This window comes from Enhydra lutris, unplaced genomic scaffold, assembly GCF_002288905.1.
Source record: "Enhydra lutris kenyoni isolate GAN:26980312 unplaced genomic scaffold, ASM228890v2 scaffoldscaffold41, whole genome shotgun sequence".
NCBI lineage: Eukaryota > Metazoa > Chordata > Mammalia > Carnivora > Mustelidae > Enhydra > Enhydra lutris.
Window position 1 is genome coordinate 11,387,234 of NW_019154125.1, and position 25,234 is coordinate 11,412,467.

At 36.9% G+C, this 25,234-nt stretch overlaps 1 protein-coding gene across 1 annotated transcript; it reads right to left on the reverse strand.

Moving 5' to 3' along the window:
- Window positions 1-14,241: 14,241 nt before the first annotated feature.
- LOC111155458 (RP1, axonemal microtubule associated) lies at window positions 14,242-23,767 on the reverse strand. Its single transcript, XM_022515621.1, has 3 exons — window positions 23,141-23,767; window positions 22,086-22,257; window positions 14,242-19,889 (listed from the first exon to the last, which is right to left on the reverse strand). The coding sequence occupies exons 1-3, from the start codon at window positions 23,765-23,767 to the stop codon at window positions 14,242-14,244; spliced, it is 6,447 nt and encodes a 2,148-aa protein (XP_022371329.1).
- Window positions 23,768-25,234: the final 1,467 nt, after the last annotated feature.

Consider the following 25,234-nt stretch of genomic DNA (forward strand, 5'->3'; position numbering starts at 1 on the left):
CCCAAGATCAACAAGTCTAGAAAGACCTCTAGGCACTTAATTGCAAAATTCACAAATCATAATTTTAGACAAAAGTTATTAAGAGCAGCTAGGGGGAAGAGATTCCTTAGGTACAGAGGAAGGTCCATCAGAATAGTGTTAGAACTGTCCACAGAAACCTGGCTAGCCAGAAAGGGCTGGCAAGACATATTCAGGGCACTAAATGAGAAGAACATGCAGCCAAGAATACTTGATCCAACAAGGTTGACATTCAAAATGAATGGAGACATAAAGAGCTTCCAAGACTGGCAAGGTTTAAAAGAGTATGTGACCACCAAGCAACACTGCAGGAAATATTAAGGGGGGTTCTATAAAATAAGAAAGAATGCAAGAGAGACATAGAACAGAAATTTACAGACACAATCTATAGAAAAAAGGACTTCACAGGCAACGTGATGTCAATAAAAACTTATCTTTCAATAATCACTCTCAACGTGAATGGCCTAAGTGCTCCCATAAAACTGCACAGGGTTGCAGACTGGATAAAACGACAGGACCCATCCATACACTATCTACAAGAGACACATTTGGAACCTAAAGATACATCCAGACTGAAAGTGAAGGGATGGAGAGCCATCTTTCATGACAACGGGCCTCAAAAGAAAGCTGCAGTAGCAATTCCCATATCAAATAAATTGGACTTTAACCTAAAGACTGTAGTCAGAGATACAGAAAGATACTACATCATTCCTAAAGGGTTTATCCACCAAGAAGATCTAATAATTGTAAATATTTATGCCCCCAGTATGTGAGTAGCCAACTACATAAGACAACTGTTAACCAAAATAAAGAGTCATATTGATATGAATACAATAATTGTAGGGGATCTTAACACAGCACTCTCAGTAATAGACAGATCATGGAAGCAAAAAATCAGTAAAGAAACAAGAGCTTTGAATAATACATTGGACCAGATGGACCTCATAGATATATAAAGAATGTTCCACCTAAACAACAGAATACTCATTCTTCTCAAGTGCACATGGAACTTTCTCCAGAATAGACCACATACTGGGTCACAAATCAGGGCTCAGCTGATACCAAAAGACTGAGATTATTCCCTGCATATTCTCAGACCACAATGCTTTGAAACTGGAACTCAAACACAAGAAAAAATTCAGAAGGAATTCAAATACTTGGAAGCTAAAGACCAACATGCTCAAGAATGTTTGGATTAACTAGGAAATCAAAGAAGAACTTAAACAATTCATGGAAACCAATGAGAATGGAGATACATCAGTCCAAAACCTATGAGATATGGCAAAGGCAGTCCTAAGGGCGAAACACTTAGCCATCCAAGCCTCACTCAAAAAATTAAAAAATCCCAAATACTCCCGCTCTCTTTACACCTTAAAGAACTGGAAAATCAACAACATATTAAGCCAACCCCGTGAACAAGAAGGTAAATAATCAAGATTTAGAGCAGAGATCAATGAGAAAGAAACTAGAGATACAGTAGAACACATCAACAAAACTAGGAGCTGTTTCTTTGAAAGAATCAATAAGATTGATAAACCACTGGCCAAACTAATCCAAAAGAAAAGAGAGAGGTCACAATTAATAAAATTATGAATGAAAGGAGAGAGATCACAACTAACACCAAGGAAATAGAAACAATCTTCAGAATTATTATCAACAGTTATATGCCAATAAGTTAAGCAACCCAGAAGAAATAGATGCATTCCTGGAAACCTATAAACTTCCAAGACTGAAACAGGAAGAAATTGACAACCTGAATAGACAAATACCTAGTAACGAGATTGAACAGTGATGAAAAACCTCCCAAAAAACAAGAGCCCAGGACCTGATGGATTCCCTGGGGAATTCTACCAAACATTCAATGAAGAAATACCAATTCTTCTAGAGCTGTTTCAAAAAATAAAAACAGAAGGAAAACTTCCAGACTCTTTCTATGAAGCCAGTGTTACTCTGACCCCCAAACCAAGCAAAGACCCCACCAAAAGGGAGAATTTCAGGCCAATATCCCTGATGAATATGGATGCCAAGATTCTCAACAAGATCCTAGCTAATGGGATCCAACAGTACATTAAAAATATTATCTACCATGACCGGGTGGCTCAACATCCGCATATCAATCAATATGATAGAACAAATCAATAAGAGATGGGAGAAGAACAACATGGTCCTCACAACTGATGCAGAAAAAGCATTTGACAAAATCCAGCATTCGTTCCCAATTAAAACTCCTCAAAGTATAGGGATAGAGGGAAAATTCCTCAACTTTATAAAATCTATCCATGAAAACCCCACAGCAAATATCATTCTCAATGGAGAAAAGCTGACAGCCTTCCCTTTGAGGCCAGAAACATGACAAGGATGCCCACTCTCGCCACATTGTTTAACATAGTACTAGAAGTCCTAGTAACTGCCATCAGACAACAAAAAGAAATAAAACATAGTCAAATTGGTAAAGAAGAAGTCAAACTCTCTCTCTCTTTGCAAATGACATGATACTTTATATGGAAAACCCAAAAGACTCTACCCCCAAACTACTCGAACTCATACAGCAATTCAGTAATGTGGCAGGATATAAAATCAATGCAAAGAAATCAGTTGCTATCTTATACACTAACAATGAAATATAGAAAGGGAAATTAGAGAATCCATTTACTGTAATTCCATTTACTGTAGCACCAAGAACCATAAGATACCTGGGAATAAACCTAACCAAAGAGATAAAGGATCTATACTCAAGGGACTACAGAACACTCATGAAAGAAATTGAAGAAGACACAAAAAGATGAAAAAGCAATTCATGCTCATGAATCAGAAGAATAAACATTGTTAAGATGTCTATACTGGGGGTGCCTGGGTGGCTCAGTGGGTTGAGGCCTCTGCCTTCAGCTCAGGTCATGATCTCAGGGTCCTGGGATCAAGCCCCGCATCAGGCTCTCTGCTCAGTGGGGAGTCTGCTTCCTCCTCTCTTTCTCTCTGCCTGCCTCTCTGACTACTTGTAATCTCTACCAAATAAATAAATAAAATCTTTTTTTAAAAAATGTCTATACTGCCCAGAGCAATCTACACGTTCAATGCCATCCCAGTCAAAATTCCACTGACATTTTACAAAGTGCTGGAACAATCAATCCTAAAATTTGTATGGAACCAGAAAAGACCTTGAATTGCTAAGGAAATTTTGAAAAAGAAAAACAAAGCTGGAGGCATCATGTTGCCTGATTTCATGCTTTACTACAAAGCTGTGATCACCAAGACAGCATGGTACAGACACAAAAACAGACACATAGACCAGTGGAACAGAGTAGAGAGTCCAGATACGAACCCTCAATTCTATGGTCAAATAATCTTCAACAAAGCAGGAAAAAATATCCAGTGGAAAAAAGACAGTCTCTTCAAAAAATGGTGCTGTGAAAATTGAACAGTTTATGTATAGAAGAATGAAACTTGACCATTCTCTTACACCATACACAAAGATAAACTCGAAATGGATAAAAGACCTCAATGTGAGGCAGAAATCTATCAAAATCCTAGAGGATAACATAGACAGTAACCTCTTCAACATCAGCCACAGCAAATTCTTTCAAGACATGTCTCCAGAGGCAAAGGAAACAAGTGAAAATGAACTTTTAGGACTTCATCAAGATCAAAACCTTCTGCACAGTAAAGGAAACAGTCAACACAACAAAGAGACAACCCATGGAATGGGAGAAGATATTTGCAAATGACACTACAGACAAAGGGCTGATATCCAAGATCTATAAAGAACTCCTCAAACTCAACACCCAAAAAAAACAATCATGTCAAAAAATGGGCAGAAGACATGAACAGACATTTCTCCGAAGAAGACATACAAATGGCTAACAGATCCATGAAAAAAATGTTCATCATCATTAGCCATCAGGGAGATTCAAGTCAAAACCACATTGAGAGCAAGATGGTGGAGGAGCAGGTGACTGAAATATCATTAGGTCCCAGGACTTCAGCTAGATAGTTATCAAACCATTCTGAACACCTACAAACTCAACAGGAGATAGAAGAGAAGAAGAGCAGCACTTCTAGGAACAGAAAATTGACCACTTTCCAGAAGGTAGGATGTGCAGAGGAATGAATACAAAACAATTGGAAGATAGATCACATGGGGAGGGGCCTGGCAAGTGAGAGAGCAGTGGAGCACAAAATCGGAACTTTTGATAGTCTGCTCCACTGAGGGATGTCGCTTAAGAGGCTAAGCAGAGGTGGAACCCTTGTGAGGACAGTGTGGTCTCAGGACCCGCGGGGTCACAGAAGGACTAGGGGTACATGAGTGGAGAGCTTCCAGGTATCAGAGCAGGGAAGCCGGCTACAGAGACAGAGCCAAGGGGTGCACTCTCACCTCAGGCTTACCTTAAACAGTGATCTGAGGCACAGTCAGGTCACTGCTCTTTGAGCAGAGACCCCACAAGTGGCAGATCCAGAGAGACCCCCTCCTTCCTCCTCTGGGAGGAGTAGCACAGGAGTGTATGTCAGGAATGTCCTGGGTTTCAAGAATCCAAACAGGGCCATACATGAGAGATAGAAACGCTCAGTCACAGGCTGGGTGAGCTCAGAGTGCAGCCAGAGACAGGGAGATGGGAGGATTGACTGCTTTTCTCTGAGGGTGCACTGCTCTGTGGGGCCCTGAGCTCTTGGCTCCTTCCAGCTGGAGATTGGGAGGTGCCATTTTCATTCCTGTCCTCTAAAGCTCTATGGAAAGGGTTTAGGGAACAAAAGCTCCCGAGAGCGAACCCAAGCAGATTACTTAGCCTGGCCCCAGGCAAGGAGAGTGCAATTCTGCCTCTGGCAAAGACATTTGAGAATCACTGTAACAGGCCCCTCCCCCAGAAGACATCAAGAACATCCAGCCACGTCCAAGTTTACTGATCTATGAGAATTGCAGAACTCCAAAGCTAGGGGAAAGCAATACACAGAATTCATGGCTTTTCTCCCATTTAGTCTTTCAAAGTTAAATTTTTTAATACTACTTTTGTTTTAACTTTTCCTCTTTCCTCTTTTAATGGTTTTTAACTATTTTATCAATACCTTTTTTTAACTTTTTTAAAATTTTCACTGTTATACTCATATTTTATTCCTTTATTGTATTTAACCTTATTTTTGGTATACATATACGGTTTTTTCCTTTAAAATTTAGGGATACAATTTCTTCTAATAGATCAAAATATGCCCTAAATCTAGTGTATGGATTTGTTCCAGTCTCCAGCCTGATCATGTTCTCCTCTCTTTTTTTAATTTTTTTTAATTTTGTTATTTTTACAACCAACTTATCTTATCAATTTCTTTTTTAGAATCTTTTTAAATTTTCATCCTTATAATCATATTCCATCCATTCTTCATGCATACCCTAATTTTATTTTATTTTATTATTAACATATATATATGTTTTTCTTTCTTTAAAATTTGAGAGGTAATTTCTTCTAAGATACCAGAATACACCCAAAATCAAGTGGTGGCTCTGCTCTATTCACCAATCGAATATATATGTATATATAATTTTGTATTTTTTAATATTTTTTATTTTTTTTCCCTCATTTTACTCCCCCTGGTTTTGGGTCTCTTCTGATTTGGTTAGTGTATATTGTTCCGGGGTCTTTGCCAGCCTTTTAGTATTTTGTTCTCTCCTTCATCTATTCTTATCTGGATAAGATGACAAGGTGGAAAAACTCACCACCAAAAAAAGAACAAGAGGCAGCACTGACACCTAGGGACCTAATCAATACAAACATTAGTAATATGCCAAAACTAGAATTCAGAATGATGACTATCAAGGTGCTAGCTGGGCTCAAATAAAGCATGGAAGATATGAGAGAATCCATTTCTGGAGAAGTAAAAGCCCTTTCTGGAGAAATAAAAGAACTAAAATCTAACAAAATTGAAATCAAAAAAGCTATTAAAGAGGTGCAATAAAAAATGGAGGTTCTTACTGCTAGGATAAATGAGGCATAAGAGAGCATTAGTGATATCGAAGACCAAATGATGGAGAATAAAGAAGCTGAGCAAAAGAGAGACAACTACTAGACCATGAGGGGAGAATTTGAGAGATAAGTGATATCATAAGATGAAACAATATTAGAATATTTGGGATCCCAGAAGAAGAAAAGATAGAGAGAGAGGGGGGCAGAAGGTACATTGGAACAAATTATAGTAGAGAATTTCCCTAATATGGCAAAGGAAATAAGCATCAAAATCCAGGAGGCACAGAGAATCATCCTTGAAATCAATAAAAATAGGTCAACACCCCATCATCTAGTAGTAAAACTTCAAAGTCTTAGTGACAAAGAGAAAATCCTAAAAGCAGCTCAGGATGAGAGGTCTGTAACATACAATGGTAGAAATATTAGATTGGCCGCACACTTATCCACAGAGACATGGCAGGCCAGAAAGGACTGGTGTGATATATTCAGAGCACTAAACGAGAAAAATATGCAGCCAAGAATACTATATCCAGCTAGGTATTGTTGAAAATAGAAGGGGAGATAAAAAGCTTCCAGGACAAACAAAAATTAAAAGAATTTGCAAACACCAAACTAGCCCTACAGGAAATATTAAAAGGGGTCCTCTAAGCAAAGAGGGAGCCTAAAAGTAACAGACCAAAAAAGAACGGAGACAATATACAGTAACAATCACCTTAAGGGCAATACAATGGCACTAAATTCATATCTTTCAGTAGTTACCCTGAATGTAAAAGGGCTAAATGCCCCAATCGAAAGATATAGGGTATCAGAATGAACAAAAAAACAAATAACATCCATTGATATACTATCTACAAGAAACTCATTTTAGACTCAAAGACACCTCCAGATTTAAAGTGAGGTGCTGAAAACAATTTGACATGCTAATGGAAATCAAAAGAAAGCTGGGGTTAGATTTTAAGCCAAAGACTATAATACGAGATGAGAAAAGACACTATATCATACTTAAATGGTCTGTCCAACAACAAGATCTAACAATTTTAAACAACTACATCCCTATCATAGGAGCAGCCAATTATATAAACCAATTAATAAAAAAATCAAAGACTCCATCAACAAATACAACAATAGTAGGGGACTTTAACACCCCCCCTCACTGAAATGGACAGATCATGCAAGCAAAAGATCAAAAAGGAAATAAAGGCTTTAAATGACACACTGGACCAGATGGACATCACAGATATATTCAGGACATTCCATCCCAAAGCAACAGAATACACATTCTTCTCTAGTGCACATGGAACATTCTCCAGAATAGATCACATCCTGGGTCACAAATCAGGTCTCAACCTGTACTAAAAGATTAGGATCATTCCCTGCACATTTTCAGACCATACAAATGATCTGAAACTAGAACTCAATTACAAGAGGAAAGTTGGAAAGAACTCAAATACATGGAGGTTAAAGAGCATTTTATTAAAGAATGAATGGGACATCCAAGAAATTAAAGAAGAATTTTAAAAATTCATGGAAACAAATGAAAATGAAAACACAACACAACTGTTCAAAATCTTTGGGACATAGCAAAGGCAGTCCTGAGAGAAAAGTATATAGCAATACAAGCCTTTCTCAAGAAACAGGAATGGTCTCAAGTATAGAACATAACCCTTCTCCTAAAGGGGTTGGAGAAAGAACAAGAAAAAGCCTAAACCCAGCAGGAGAAGAGAAATAATAAAGATCAGAGCAGGTATCAATGAAATAGAAACCAAAAGAACAGTAGAACAAATCAATGAAACTAGGAGCTGGTTCTTTGAAAGAATTAATAAGATTGATAAACCCCTAGCCAGACTTATCAAAAAGAAAAGAGAAAGGACCCAAATAAATAAAATCATGAATGAAAGAGGAAAGATCACAACCAACACCAAAGAAATACAAACAATTATAAAAACATATTATGAGCAACTATATGCCAGCAAATTTGACAATCTAGAAGAAATGGATGCATTCCTAGAGACATATAAACTACCACAACTGAACCAGGAAGAAATAGAAAACCTGAACAGACCCATAACCAGTAAGGAAATTGAAGCAGTCATCAAAAATCTCCCATCAAAGAAGAGCCCAGGGCCAAATCCTTCCCATGGAATTCTACCAAACATTTAAAGAAGAATTAAAACCTGTTCTCCTGAAACTGTTCCAAAAAATAGAAATGGAAGGAAAACTTCCAAATTCATCTTATGAGGCCAGAATTACCTTGATCCCAAAACCAAAGACCTCATCAAAAAGGAGAATTACAGACCAATATTCTTGATGAATACAGATGCAAAAATTCTCATCAAAATACTAGCCAATAAGATCCAACAGTACATTAAGAGAATTATCCACCACGACCAAGTGGGATTTATTCCTGGACTGCAAGGTGGGTTCAACTTTTGCATATCAATCAATGTGATACAATACATTAATAAAAGAAAGGACAAGAACCACATGATACTCTCAATAGATTCTGGAAAAATATTTGACAAAGTACAACATCCTTTCTTGATCAAAACTCTTCAAAATGTAGGGATAGAGGGTACATACCTCAATATCATCAAAGCTGTTTATGAAAAACCCACAGCAAGTATCATTCTCAATGGTGAAAACCTGAGAGCTTTCCCCTAAGGTCAGGAACATGGCAGAGCTGTCCATTATTACCACTGCTATTCCATAGTACTAGAAGTCCTAGCCTCAGAAATCAGACAACAAAAAGAAATAAAAGGTATCCGAATAGGCAAAGAAGTCAAACTCTCAATCTTCGCAGATGATATGATACTTGATGTGGAATACCGAAAAGACTCCACTCCAAAACTGCTAGAACTCATACAGGAATTCAGTAAAGTGTCACGATATAAAATCAATGCACAGAAATCAGTTGCATTTCTATACACCAACAACAAGACAGAAGAAGGAGAAATAAAGGAGTTGATCTCATTTATCATTGCACCCAAAACCATAAGATACCTAGGAATAAAGCTAACCAAAGAGGCAAAGAATCTGTACTCAGAAAACTATAAAGTACTCATGAAAGAAATTGAGGAAGACACAAAGAAATGGAAATACATTCCATCCTCATGGACTGGAAGAACAAATATTGTGAAAATGTCTATGATACCTAAAGGAATCTACACATTTAACACAATCCCTACAAAATACCATCACTTTTTTCAAAGAAATGGAACAAAAAATCCTAAAATTCATATGGAACCAGAAAAGACGCTGAATAGCCAGAAGAATGTTGAAAAAGAAAGCCAAAGTTGGTGGCATCACCAGTCCAGATCTCAAGCTCTATTACAAAGCTATAATCATCAAGACAGTATGGTACTGGCACAAAAATTGACATACAAATCAATGGAACAGAATAGAGAGCCCAGAAATAGACCCTCGATTTTGTGGTCAGCTAATTTTGACAAAGCAGGAAAGAATGTCCAATGGAAAAAAGACAGTCTCTTCAACAAATGGTGTTGGGAAAATTGGACAGCCACATGCAGAAGAATGAAAATGGACCATTTCCTTATACTACACACAAAAATAGACTCAAAATGAATGAATGACCTCAATGTGAGATAGGAATTCATCAAGATCCATGAGGAGAACACAGGCAGCCACTTCTTTGACCTCAGCTGCAACAACTTCTTCCTAAAAACATCACCAAAAGCAAGAGAAACAAGGGCAAAAATGAACTATTGTTACTTCATCAAGATCAAAAGCTTTTGCACAGCAAAGGAAACAGTCAACAAAACCAAAAGACAACTGGCAGAATGGGAGAAGATATTCGCAGATGACATATCAGATAAAGGGCTAGCATCCAAAATCTATAAAGAGCTTATCAAACTCAACACCCAAAGAACAAATACTCCAATCAAGAAATGGGCAGAAGTGGGGCACCTGGGTGGCTCAGTGGGTTGAGCCTCTGCCTTTGGCTCAGGTCATGATCTCAGGGTCCTGGGATCAAGCCCCGCATCGGGCTCTCCGCTCAGCGGGGAGCCTGCTTCCTCCTCTCTCTCTCTCTGCCTGTCTCTTTGCCTACTTATGATCTCTGTCTGTCAAATAAATAAATAAAAATCTTTAAAAAAAAAAGAAAGAAAGAAAAGAAATGGGCAGAAGACATGAACAGACATTTCTGCAAAGAGGACATGCAGATGGCCAACAGACACATGAAAAACTATTCCACATCACTTGGCTTCAGGGAAATACACATCAAAACCACATTGAGATACCACCTCACACCAGTCAGAATGGCTAAAATTAACAAGTCAGGAAATGACAGATGCTGGGGAGGATGTGGAGAAAGAGGAACCCTCCTATACTGTTGGTGGGAATGCAAGCTGGTGCAGCCACTCTAGAAAACAGTATGGAGGCTCCTCAAAAAGTTGAAAATAGAGCTACCCTATGACCCAGCAATCACAATACTTGGTATTCACACTAAAGATATAAATGTAGTGATTCAGAGGGAAATATGTACCCAAATGTTTATAGCAGCAATGTCCACAATAGCCAAACTATGGAAAGAACCTAGATGTCCATCAACAGATGAATGCATAAAGAAGTGGTATATACATATGATGGAATACTATGCAGCCAACAAAAGAAATGAAATCTTGCCATTTTCAATGACATAGATGGAACTAGAGGGTATTATGCTAAGCGAAATAAGTCAATCAGAGAAAGACAATTATAATATAATCTCTCTGATATAAGGAATTTGAGAGGCAGGGTGGGGGGTTTTCAGGGGGAGGTAAGGAAAAAATGAAACAAGTTGGGATCAGGATGGGGGAAAAACCATAAGAGACTCTTAATCTCAGGGACCAAACTGAGGGTTGCTAGGGGGTGGTGGGGTAGGGATTTGGTGGCTGGGTTATGGACATTGGGGAGGGTATGTGCTATGATGAGTGCTGTGAAATGTGTAAGCCTGATGATTCAGAGACCTGTACCCCTGGGGCAAATAATATATTACATGTTAATAAAATAAATAAATAAAAATAAAACTACATTGAGATACCACCTTATACCAGTTAGAATGGCCAAAATTAACAAGACAGTAAACAAGTGTTTGGGAGGATGTGGAGAAAGGGGAACCCTCTTACACTGTTGGTGGGAATGCAAGTTGGTGCAGCCACTTTGGAAAACAATGTGGAGATTCCTTAAGAAACTAAAAATAGAGTTACCCTATCACCCTGCAATTACACTATTGGGTATTTACCCCAAATACATAAATGTAGTGAAAAGAAGGTCAATATGCACCCCAATGTTCATAGCAGCAATGGCCACAATCTTTAAACATGGAAAGAGCCAAGATGCCCTTCAAAAGACAAATGGATAAAGAAGATATGGTCGATATATACAATGGAATATTATGCCTCCATCAGAAAGGATGAATAGCCAACTTTTGTATCAACATGGATGGGACTGGAGGAGATTATGTTGAGTAATCAAGTAAGTCAAGCAAATAGAGTCAATTATTATATGGTTTCACTTATTTGTGGAGCATGAGGAATAACATGGAGGACATTAGGAGAAGGAAAGGAAAAGTGAACTGGGGGAAATCAGAGAGAGAGATGAAGCATGAGAGACTGTGGACTCTGAGAAACAAACTAAGGGTCTTGGAGAGAAGAGGGGTGGGGGGTTAGGTGAGCCTGGTGGTGGGTATTAAGGAGGGCACGTATTGCATGGAGCACAGGCTGTGGTGCATAAACAATGAATCTTGGAACACTGAAAAAATAAAAATAAATGAAAAAATCTTTCAAAGAACTTTTTAATGATTGAAATATTGCTTCATAAAATACTAAAAAGTTAGTTATATCAATCAGCATCTTTGCATATCTCCCCATATGTATTTGAAGATAATAAAAGGTAACCATTCAACACATATTTGCTAGGTGCTTACCATGTCCCAAGCAATATGCTAGAATTGGAATAGAAAGATGATATAAGATGTGAATCCAAATCTCAGAATCCAATGCATATGAACCTATTCATCTTAAATAAGTACATTACACAGTCATGAATTAATAATTCATATGTCACTCTCAATTTCTTTTTCCCAATAGCTTCTGGGCCACCTAGCAGTGTTATTGTATTAATGTAACATACGTATTATAATTGCTAAAAAACCATATGCTACATGCCACATTTTCCTATAAGCTCCTGGCTGTTGTGATTTCCCCAACCTCCTTGATATATCTAAATATCATTCTCTTTTCAAATTAATTTCCTTCTCTCTCTCTTCTCTGTGGAGAGCACTAATTTTTTGAATTTTTTTAAATATATAGAATATAAATATAAGTACAAACATAAATACAAATATTTTAGAGGGAGAGATAGAAACAGATGAAGGGCAGAGAGAGAAGGAGAGAATTTCATTTTATTTAATTTATTTAATCATTTAATTAATTTAATCTCACAATCCTGAGGTCATCACCTGAGTTGAAATCAAGAGTCAGACACTTAACTGACCTTGTCACACAGGTGCCCAGTTTTTTAAATATTTTATCACTTTTTCTTCACACAAAAAGAATGAGGTGTAATAAAAATAACACTGATTTTCAAGCACAAAGGTCTGGGTTCAAATTCTAATTGTGGTACTATGCACCATTGATTAAAGTACTTTACCTCCCTTCCTTTAAAAAGGGAAAATAGGAAAGCCAAATGCACAGTACCTTTATGAGGAAGGATTACATTTACTAGATCTGTAAGACTACCACAGACCTACTATAAAGTAGGCACAAAATTAATTCCCCCTTTCCTCTTATTTCTTCATAATTTTAGCCCTTTATTTCAACAAAATTCTCACTGGTCATTATAGACGTTTACATAACATGGCAAACTATTTTTCAATGAGAAAACATATCACTTAATGTAGAAAAAGCATACTCTACATAGAGGTAAGTCTTCATCTGGTGAAATAAATAGCAGCTCATAATTTATGGATTTATGACTCATGTTAAACTGTAGCCAAAGGTATTTTTTATGTGATTAGTTACCTTTAGTTAATACCATATTTAAGTTGTTTTAGTACCTCCATATATGGCTCCAAAAAAACATTAACTGTTCTACTTTAAGTCCATTCCAGACAAGAGATATAGATTTCAATGTTTTATACGATGTGTTTCTGTACCATCAATATAGTCTGTAATATAGTCATGAAGTAGAAGGAATCTTAAAATATTCCCTGGATAAATCCCAGGCAAAATACCACAAGTATTCAAAAAAGGCAATTTATAGTCTAATCAAATTTATTTTTCTAGGTAATATGTATTTCTTTATATCTAATTAAATTTTTTTTGCATATCTTTTTGAATTAGTGTTTTCATTTTCTTTTTTTTTAATTTTAATTTTATTTTTTATAAACATATAATATATTTTTATCCCCAGGGGTACAAGTCTGTGAATCGCCAGGTTTACACACTTAAATTTTTATCAATGAAGTTGAACACAAAAAAATATGTCAAGTTCCTCTTCACAGCAGTTCTTCAATTTTGAGAATTTTAAATTTTAAATTTTCGTTCCCAAGTTAAATGATTCCATGCTTTTCACAGAGCATGCCTTAAGTTTTTCCTTTTTTTTCCCTGACCTATTTGGATTTCTTGACATTTTACTGCTGTTTAAAAGATTACAATTTCTAGGCAAAGTACTAGAGAGGGAGCATAGTAGTAAAGCATTTTTTTTTTTTAAATCATGAGGGAAAATGGGTCTTGTCCCTTGGAAATGCTTATTGAGTTTATTGGATAGATGTTCTGAGGAAACTAGAGTCAACACATTTGGAACAAGAAACTTATGAGATTGTTGCAGAGATCTTAGCTTCATATCTTTATTAAATCAGAGTTTAAAATTAATAAATGATATACACTTTGAGACTATGTCTATTCCATTTATTCATCAGTACATATTTTGTGTTAAAGTGAACAACATAAAAAGAGAGAAAAAAGGTAGATTTCCTGTCCTTAGGGCTTTTATGTTGTCCTAAAAGAAAAAATCACAATTCTAGGAAATTACAAATGTTCAGGAAAAAAAATACAGAAATTTCAAAAGTAAGAGAATAAAAACTGAGTCTTTAGTTTTTGGAAAAATGAAGATCAGCAGAATAATGAAAGTCAAATCAAATTATCCACATACAAACTTTCTAGAAGAAGCTCATTTTAAAGTGCAAAATTTTTAGAAGTTAGTCTATATCCATCCCATGTGTTTCACCTCATTATGAGGAAAAAACACATTGATTTTAAAAGATTTGCTGATATTAATATTATAAATCTTGTTCATCACTGTTTTCAAGATCAAATTGGTTTTCTTCTTCCCAAAGAAAAAGGTTTTCATCCTCAAATATATAAAATATTTCTAATACATTTCTATTGCTAATATTTAAGGATGTCTCAACTTGGTAAAATAGGCAGGTTTGATCGTGCATTTCAAAAGAGAAATGATAGTTGCTGTTTTCTCTTACTACTTGGTTGAGATTTGTTAATGAATTTTGAAATCTGTAATTTAGTAAGTTGTTATTCTCATCAACTACTTCAAAGATTTCATTTGTCTTATTGGTGCCATCTTGTGTATTTGAATTCACATCATCCACAACCAACAATGATATGTGCAAGAAATTCACACAAAACTTCTTCTTTAAATATAATTGAAATTTCTTTAAATTATTTTCTTCCTCTAAGCTCAAGGAGTTAATTCCTTTTAATTTTCTTAATTTTCTTTTATCCATCAAGTCAAATGTATTATTAAAATAAAGCTGATCAAATGTATCATCACTGGCATTATCAATAAATGTTTCTCTACCCCTTACTTGTTTGTTCTCATCTCTGAATATGGTCTTATCTGACTGCAGTAAATGTGGGTGTATTTTCATCCATAAATGGAGACCCAAGAAATTTTCAATATCAGAATCTTTGCAATATACAAATCCTCGGTCTTCCTCATTTATAGGTTGGATGATAACTGTTAGTATAGGGCAATGCTGGCCACAAATAGCATAGAGCTTATCCAGAGAGTCACCTTCCTGAAGTGCACCACGAATTACATTATTGATAGGCAATGGTTGGTTTTTAATAGTATCATCAGAGACAGGATGGACTTTGTTACCAGCAGACATAAAAACCTGAGTGACTGATGTGCATACTCTTTCTGACTTATGACTAGCCTTCTCTTCTGTGTGATGATCTGGTATTCTCTCCTTGGCAGAAGTTTTATTTTGAATATCTAGCAAATCCTCACCAAAAGGCTCAGAGTCACTACAATGAGGCATGTTAAAATAACTGCATTTCAGTTCAAGGGGTTGAGTCAGTTCTTCCAGTTCTGAAGAGGATAGCTCAGCCATGTTTGGGCCTGGAGCCAAATTTCCAAAATGTGAATATGGTACCTCATTGCCGTTATTAAGTAGAGTATCCACTGATGTGGTATCTTCATTGCCATATAAGCCAGAATTTTCAGGAGATGATAATCTTAACAAGTGATTTTCTTTCAGGAGCCATTTTCCTTTATCAATCACTACCCCTTCCTCTGTATCTCTAACAATTCTGTTATGATTATTTTGTTTTGTACCATGTCCTATGTCTCCCCCGTGATAACTGGCCCTCACATCACATTTATCTTGATCTTCTTCTGGAAATTTCTGTAACATAGATGAACTACTAGAGACCTGTTCAGAAGACCCAAATGACTGACCTTCAGAATCATAAAGACCAGCTTTCCTAGCCCACTGAAATTCCATAGAGTTATAAGGACAAACCTGAGATCTGTGCACAGACCCAGAAAAAAAAGATGGTTTAATAATTTCTCCTTTACCATGAAGCTTTTCTATTGTCCTTTTAACAAATCCTTTATTGTATTCTTTTTCTTCAGCAATCTCCTCACAACCACCATTGGGGCCATCACTGGATGTTTTATATGGCTGCTCATTCTCACTGTCTAGTCTAAATTCTGACCCATCAGAAGTCACTGGTCTTGTGAAACAGTTTTTAAAATCAAGAGAGGACTCTGAATAACTTCCAATTTCTGAATGTTTCACCATCATTTTTACTCTCATTTTAGTTTCTCCTTCATTGAGTTCCCTTTCAACATTTTGCTTAGAATCATAGCAAAACACTAAACATGGTGGTGTTGCCGACTTCCTACTGATTGCCTCACAAATTACATCATTTCTTTTTTCTTCTTCTGAAATGTTCCCACTGGAGACTTCTATCAATTCTGAATTTTTACTAGCCTCTAACTCTTTTTGGATCAATTCTTCAGTGGCTGGCTCTCCTGCATTTACCTTTGTATGAAAGAGATTAGTGTCCTGGTTTTCTAATTCTTCAAATGATTCCAGTTCTGAAATGTTTCTTTCACTTGATGTCATGCTACTGGTTATTGAGCCTGGTTCTTCAGAAGTCTTTGAGTCTTCCTTATCAGAAGATATAGATGCATTTTTACCCTGAAATTTCTTTAATGAAAAAATTTTAAATTCAGCCTCAGAACTATGTTCCTTATCAAATTCTGGTTCAGTTTCATTTATGGGAAAGCCACAGTGATTTAAACTGATGGTATTTTGATGTGACATCAATATATTAAAGCCATGTTTGCACCCAGGGTCTGCCAAAATATTTAGATCTTTCTGAACTTCATCAATCCTTTCTAATTCTTCAGTCAATTCCAAATTATCAGCACATGTGTTTTCTTTGGAATTTAAAAAGTTACTGGTATTGCAGGCTTTGTTAGGAATGTAGGTCTCATCAACTGGGCAAGTTGTCTCATAACTATGGTTTTCATCATGAGTACAAGCATTATGGGAAGACAGAGCATCAGTAAGTGAACAGACCTCTCCTAGGAAACAAGCCTTATTCATGGAGGCCTGATCAGTGGTAAAGCCATCTCTAGGGCAAAAATTGTCACTGAGGTTACAAGTCGCTTTTGGAGGATAGGTCTTATTCACAGTGCACATCTTACATGAAGAACAAGTCAACTCTGAAACACAGACTTCAGGGCCACAGCCCTCACTGCCAGAGAAGCCTCCATGTAAACAGGAGATTTTCTGTGTTTTTTCATTTTCAATACACTTAGGAACTCTCTGAATGTTGAGTGTGGAACAATTTGCAGAAAGTCCTCCTGAAACCATATCATGTTCTCCCTCATTGAGTCCAAAGTGATTTGTGGTTGATTCCACTAAATTGGCAACAGCAGCCTTCAAATCATCAGCTTCCTCTGTGATGGCAGTATGCTTTAGAATCTCCAATAATCCAAGTATTTCTGAAGCTCTGTTGGTAGTCTTGTGAGCATCACCTTGGCAGAAGTTATTTATACTTCCCTTTAAGGTCAGCACCAGAAGCCAAGCTAGAAGGACATTAGTATATGACTTATATATTGGGGAAGGGAAAGGAACATCTTCAAGTGAACCTGGCATTTGAATAATTCCATTCTGAGTCTTGTGAATACTATGAACTAAAGCTTGCAATTGGCGAAACAACAAGACTGGTAAAAGGTCTTTTGGAGTGTCTTCTTCCATAAGATCTACTTGAATAGCAGCTTCTACGCTGCGCCTTTTTGTAGCTAGGTTTATTTCTTCATAAATAAGGCTTACCTCTGGTCCTAATTTTTCAGCACATACCTGGATTTTAGTATTATGATCACTGATAGCTGACTGTGACAAAGCATAATTTTCATGCAAGGGAAACAAGCAAGCATCATTCAGAGATTCAACCTCATTCTCACCCAGATCTTTGGAAAGGTCATCACTGTTATCTTTGTCAAAAGATTTACCTACCCTTTTGCCTAGATTTTCTGTCAAACTGGCACTTTTAGTTATGTGTTTATTACTTTCCCTAACAAAATTATTTCCTTTTCCAGAACTTGTGTGTGAATTAGTTCTTACAAAACCATTGTTGTTACTACTTACCACATTCCTTGCCTTTTTGTATGTTGGAGCTGATTTTCTAGGTTGCAAAGCTGAATGTGGATTTATGCTCTGCAACCATCTCTGTATATAATTTTGAACTGAATGATGGCTAATATCCTCAGGAAAAACAGCTTTTCTTAAAGAAGCTAAGGAATTTGCCCTGGTTGTAACATGTTTACTTACAACAGTACCTGATTTCAACTTATCCCCTTTTTGCTTTTTCTGAGTTTTTAAAGTTATGTGTGAATTATTAACTTTTGAAACTAAACTTTTCTTGGTCATTCTTCTCAAATACCAAGATGCTATTTCTGCTTGAGCCTGTGGTCCACAAACAGCACTGGGTTTTTGCTCAAGGAAGTTAAACAGATAAAATAAATTTTGATCTTCAAAGTTATTTTTGCAACACCAAAGCTCATTATGGGGAAATACTTTATTGTCTTGACCAATTTCTCTTTTTGTAGGTCCTCCTAAACTTACTGGTCGGGACTTCCTTTTGGCTAAAAGTCCTTGAAACTTCTTGGGATTCTGAAGAGTATTTAATTTATTTACATGGAAATTCTTGGAATTCATGGGATTGAGATTACTTTTGGAACAACAATAATTTGATTGAATTACCATATCACTTATGTGGCGGTCTTCCTCACACAGTATTCCTTCTTTAAGGGAACTGTCTGAATCCTCCAATATGATTCCCTGTGCAATTCTACCTCTTGTGTTAATTTTCTCACTCCTACTAAGAATTCTTTTGGTTGCAATCTTCCCATCCTGATACCTGGAATTTATCATTTGTTGCTGAGATTTCATCTTCTTTTTGCTGGCAACATATGAGGAACTCTGCTTTTCATTTGCTGGAAATTTTGTTACACCACACTGAGCAAACTCATTAATTACTCTGTCAATTCTTACGGTGGCAGTGGAAGGCCCTGCTGAAGCTGGGGTGTCAGAAATAGTTCTGTCAGCTCCATAGTTGTTACTTAAAGAATGAGTTGTATCTGCTAAAGCAGGACTACATCTGTCACTGGTGTTACCACAAGGTCTTAATTTTTTGATACTAGTTTTGTTGTCTGATGTTACACTATCAACTATACCTTCCTCCACAATTGAGTTTTTTGATAAAGTCTGCAGTAAGCCATTATTATGAGACATCTCTAACATCTTCTGACTTGTTATTTCTACAATACCAGCACGTATTGCACCTGACTTGAGCAGCTTGCTTTCCTTTTTTCTTTCTAAAGATGACTCCATCTGTTCAATGTTATCGATCTGAACAAGCACTGGTTTGTTAGATACTGATGACATTTTACTGCAAGAATGTGTGAACATATGATACTCAGATTTGTTTTCCCCATCCTCCTTCTCTTCACTATAGATCATTTCCTCTTGAACTTCAGTTTCAGATACCAAGGTCACACTCCCCCTCACAGATTTCTTTTGTCTCACTCTCCTTGGTCCAGGTGTAGGGGGTCTATAAAAATGATGCTTTGCTTGATCCTTGGTCTCCTGGATGGTGTTTGTGTCCATAGCAGCATTCTGCCAACTAGCAGAAGGGCAAGTTTCAGTCTCTTGATCTGTCATTTGAGTATTTATGTCCTCTGCCAAACTGCCCTCTTGATTATTGTCTTTCTCTAGAGATGAGACATCTGCAGACAATGAGCATGCTGCAATTTTTAAACCAGAAAACTGATCATCTGTTCTTCCTGGAAAACCACCTACCTCACTCTTTTCATTGTTATGAGAAAGACTAGCTCTACTGACAGTGGTCCATTTTATGGTTTCCTCCTGTTTTATCTTAAATCGAACTTTCATCTCAACTGTCATGGTACCATCTTGATTAAAAATAATTGATTTCTCAATATCATCTTCAGAAGGATATATCAACAAATTCTGAGAATCATTTTTTTCTAAGGCCAAGTAATTTTCAGAAGCAAAAGACTGGTCTGAGTAGCAATCATTATTATGCATTTTGTCAGAAGAAACAGAATAAATCTGGGACTTTGGGCTTGAAGGCACATGTGTCCTCACTTTCAAGATTTTGAGAGTAAAAGATGCCCCACATCAAAATGTAGAAGATAGAGAAGTTATAAATATCCAATAGAAGAGGCAGCAAAGAAAGAAAAGGAAAAAAAATAGTATGAAAATTTCATATTTTCTGAATTTCATAGTAAGATATCATTAACATGTTTCTCACCTCTATGTATTCATTGGTTACTTGAATTCACTATAATATCTGGTACACTTCTACAAGCTATTCTCAAAAAGAGAATCTACAATCTTACTTCAATAATGAGATTCACAGAATTTTAATTTTCATGAGTTTAATCAGGCAATTTTAATAAGGGAAGTAGAAATTGCTAAGGATTCTAGCAAAAATAAAAAGATTTTTGTGGGATTTTATTTTGTTGTTTTGTTTACCAGTACTGAAACTGGAGTCTAACTAAGTGCTGCTTACCTATGCAAACAAAGTAAGTAATAATTTACAGTGATATTCATTTTCCTGTCTGTGTATATCTAAGAGATACCTACAACATTATGAAAGTTAAAACATTTTTAGAATTTATTTAGAAGTCAACATTAATCGAGTAATTACTAATTTTGCATTCACTTTGTATAATTATTGCATTTGATTTAATATAGAGCACAAAAGAGAACAGAGCTAGACAACAGACCAATGTATCTAGTTATATTTTTACTGTGTGTCTCTAAAGATAACTCCAGTACTCAAGCCTCTTAAACTCAATCAAATTCTTATTAGTAGTTTGTATAGATTTGCATATGGTTGGCATCAATTAAATACCTTCAACATTTTAGAGTATAAACCTGGAAATATTTTCTCTTATTTTTGGCATGCATTTACCAAAATCACAAATGAAAAGGGCTCTCTTAAAATTTTTTAAGGTAAAATTTAACAAAGCCCTCAGATTCCCTAACACCACCAAAAATCATATTCCCAACCCTTAACACAAAAAATAATAAAATCATTTTAGTAATGTGAACACAGTGAAACAGGACTACCATATGCTTAACAGATATTTGGCAGTTAATGCCTACAGAACAGAAACATTAGTAGATAGATATCTATTGAATACATCCATAATAGATGAGTTTCACCCACTTTAGCAATAAGTAGAGGGATTAATACTACTTAAAGGGCTTATTATTCCATGTCTACATAAAAACCAAAATCTAAGTATAAGTGGCAATCAATTCCTCAGCATAGAGCTAAAAAACTGCACACAATGAATAATGAGATTAAAATATTGAGCACAATGAATAATATGATTAACCATGCCTGCATAGAGAACTTACAGCCCATCCTACACTCTTGGGCATCAACAAGCCCTCCTTCTCACCTACACAAAGGATTATGCTATACTGTGCAGCATTTCCTAAGGAATTATCAACATAGATTATTATTAACCAGCATGAACTGACTACATGAATTTTTTTAATAAATAAAAAAAGGATCCAAGGGCTGTGATTTTTACTGAAACAACTTCAGAAAGTGGGGTCATATGTACTTAGAGATTTTTAAAACACACACAACTAACCTGCTGAGCTTAGCTATGATGCTGCATGGTACTATTTGGAGAAAACCATATAACTACCAGATGCCACTTATACAAATTCCATAGAATTCGTCTCCAAATCAAGAAATGCTGGTATTTTTATTTTTTATTTAGGTATTATATGCCCTCCACACACATAAATAAAGGCTTACCCCCTCAATTTAATCACTGATTGATCTGAAAAAATCTAAAAAAAAAAAACCGAAAACAAAAAAAAAAAAAACTCTACAACCTCTATAACTCTTTCCAACTATACATATAACCAATTCCCATTTAGAATGTTTTCAGTCGGGCGCCTGGGTGGCTCAGATGGTTGAGCCTCTACCTTCAGCTCAGGTCATGATCTCAGGGTCCTGAAATCGAGCCCTGCATTGGGCTCCTTGTTCAGTGGGGAGTCTGCTTCTCCCTCTCCCTCTGCCTTCCCCCTGCTCACTCTTGAATGAATAAGATAAAATCTTTTTAAAAATTTTTTAAAAAAATGTTTTCGATCCCCTCATTTTCCTTCATGTGACGAAGGAAATTGGCCATTTAAGCATGGATTGGGTTTTCTTTCTTTCATCTTGTGGTAAAAAAAAAAAAAAAAAAAAAAAAAAAAAAAAAAAACCCACAACTCAGGGCTAAAAATAAAAGCTACATATTTAAGGGACTTACTCTTTCTGCTTTCTGACCTAGCACTTCCTTTGGCGTATACATGATGAGAGATCCCTGGTAATCTTGCAGAATGCAAGTACTTTTGGATGTCATAATTTCCTGGTTTAAATGGCTCTCTTCCTGCTGCCACCACAGCTCCAGAGCTAAGGATCACAGCTTGGAGACTGGGAACCTAGAAGAAACCAAAGAGTTAAGGTCCTTACATGAGCAACATGACGTTTTTGTTCTTTCCATACAGTATTTTTTTTTAATTTTATTATTATTTTTTAAAATAATTTCTACACCCAACATGGGTCTCAAAACTAAGTCAAGTGGACTGAGCCAGCCAAGTACCCCCTTTCCATATATTATTTATAGTGAGTGGAATCAACTCAACAATCTTCAGGGTTTGAAAGGGATAATCACCAAGTGTTCATTAGGCACCAATAATGTATACAAAGTTACCAGTATCAAGGTGGGGGGGTGACTAGACCAACATCTTTACTCAACCTGATTACTATCTGAAGAGAGATGTCTTCTGCCCTAAAGGAATCTTTAAAAGGTATGCAGTTCTGCCTCTGCCTTCCCCCCAAAATATCCAGCTGTAGCCAAACGTCCACCCTGAGCCAGCTGAGAAAGGACCTGGTAGCCACACTGACAGCTGTGGGGGAAGGTCTCCCCTGCTCCCCCACCAACCCTCCAGCATGGATGGCAGGGGAAAAAAAAAAAAAATGTTTTCTCTACCTAACGATATCACTCTTGGCCGTGACTTTTCTGGAAATATTGTCACGATTGCATTCTGTGCCAACACATTCTGTGCCAACAACTCGGGGCTAAAGAAGGAGAAAGGGGAAGGGAGTTTGAGATTAAAAAGAGCCCCTCATGGAAGTGGCTTCTTCAGATTCTGACCAGAGAACAGTGGGGCCACCCACCCAGGTGAGCCAGTGCCCTCCCACGAGGGTGGGAACGCACACAGACACACACGGCACGCGCGCGAGCAAAATCCTTTCTCTGGGGCCTCCACCTATGTCCCACACAAGGCGAACTCAGACCTGAAAAACCCCGGGAACACTCACCTTCCTTCCGTCTGTCGCGTAGAGCTTGGTCACCGGGAACCGCATGACCTCCGTCAGGTGCTGCAGAAACGCCTGGAAGCTCTGCGTGACCCTCCTGTTCATAACCACCACACGCCTCATCTTCGGGTCGCCATTTCTAAAGACCAAGAGCTTTCGTGGGGCACGCAGCATGCCGGGAGCAGCAGTGGCAGCTGCTGAGGTTGGAGGGGCTTGGTGCGCTTGCACACTGATGGCCCGACTGCTGTGCCAGGGTCGTGGGCGCTGGCGGGCCTTGTCGAGATCCACTGGCTGCACCTTCCTGCGGTGTGAGCACAAGTAGGACTCGCCGTCCTCTAGCTCCTCCAGGCGCGTGATGCTGTGTCTTCCCCGAGGGGTGCTGATGTTCCTCACCCCAAAAGGTAAGGGCACCTTCCTTGACAAGTTATCCAGCAAAGCATCAAATGTCTTGAAGGAACGAGGGTTGACCACCACCCTGACCCCGCCAAATTGCGGATCTCCGCTCTTGTAGAAGCTTATCTTTTTGGCCACAACAGGATGCATGACGCTCAGGTGGCGAGGGGAAGGAACTTGACCTTCAGAAGAAGTCCGATGAATCATGGAAATACTAGTGGAAGAAGTTTCGCCCATTTTGACTAAGAATTAGAGGGGAGGAAAATTATTCATCTCTGCAATGACAGTACTATAAGGAATACACGACAATGCAACTGCAACCTTATTACAGTTGTAGATATCTTGGCTATTCCTAGCGTTTCATTCATTCATTTATTCATTGGTTATTCTCACCTATTTTGTATGATAATTTTAAGGGGTTTACAATAAAAAGACATAAATGAAACAAATAAAGATATTTATAGTTCAAAGATAAAAACAATCTAAAAACACGAATAAAGGTATTGTTAAATAAATTATATTGTATACGCCCATGCACCGGGAAGCTATGCAACCATTAAACATGATAATATAAGTCTGTATTTACTGGCATCAGAAAAATGATCCTAATCTATTACTAAGTGAAAAAGCAGTTTACAACATATGTATGCCATGCCATTGCCAGTATATACATATTTACTATACTAATGGAAAAAAATCCAAAAGTATATATAGCCCTAATGTTGATGGTAATTATCACTGAGTGGCAAAGCGATGGATAAATATTGGTTTCTTAGACATTGCTGAATTTTGTGAATCTTGAAAATTAATAGATATTTTGAACAATTAAAAAATAACAAAAGATACATATCAAAAGCCATTCAATGAGAAAAATAAGAGTTTTGCAGTTGATCCATTTAGTTCTGCATGTCCTGGCAGTCAAGGAAAAAGGGGATACAGAAAGAGTTTATCGATTTCAAATTGTTGGGTAGAACCAAATGAGTTCATCTGGAGGAAAATGTTTCCTGATATTAAATTCTAGAAGGAATGTATCATATAAATCCTTAAATAGGGGCCATATTAAGATAATGTAAATGTTTCCATTACAGATTATAAAAAATGCAGGTAAATTATCTAATGCACCATTAATCCTACTTTGGGAAACACTGCATTAAACAAATATTTTGAATGAATGACAGCATTGCTATGAACTACTAAAAATGGAGGCACTGCTCCTATTAGTGGTTCTAAAATTAACCACTGGGAGGGAATTTAAGAGCCATTTTCAGCCAATCACTGAGGTTTTTCTCTTCTACTTTCTAAGTGAAGCAAGGGTCTGACTGACAAGTGAGCAGCTCATGGACGCTCTGATTCACTTCTCATACGTAGCATACTGTGACTATTTTCCACTCCTTTAAGTCAATGTAATTATTAGTGTACTTTGACAGAGTGAGAATGCCCTACAGCCTTGAAGACAAACTGAACAAACTAAATAAAAGTGATCAATATTATAGAAATGAAAAAGGCATGTTTCTCATTATATATCAACTGTAAATTTGGCCCAAATCACCTACTTAATATTTGCAAACTGTTGTCTAAGATTCTTCATATATCTCCAATATGATTTGCAAATTTTTTACGTGTAATTTAGGAAAATACATTCAAAGATCAACCTAGAAGTTAGATATGTCTCCCCTACTCCTTTCTCCAAGCAGTTTCAGGTAA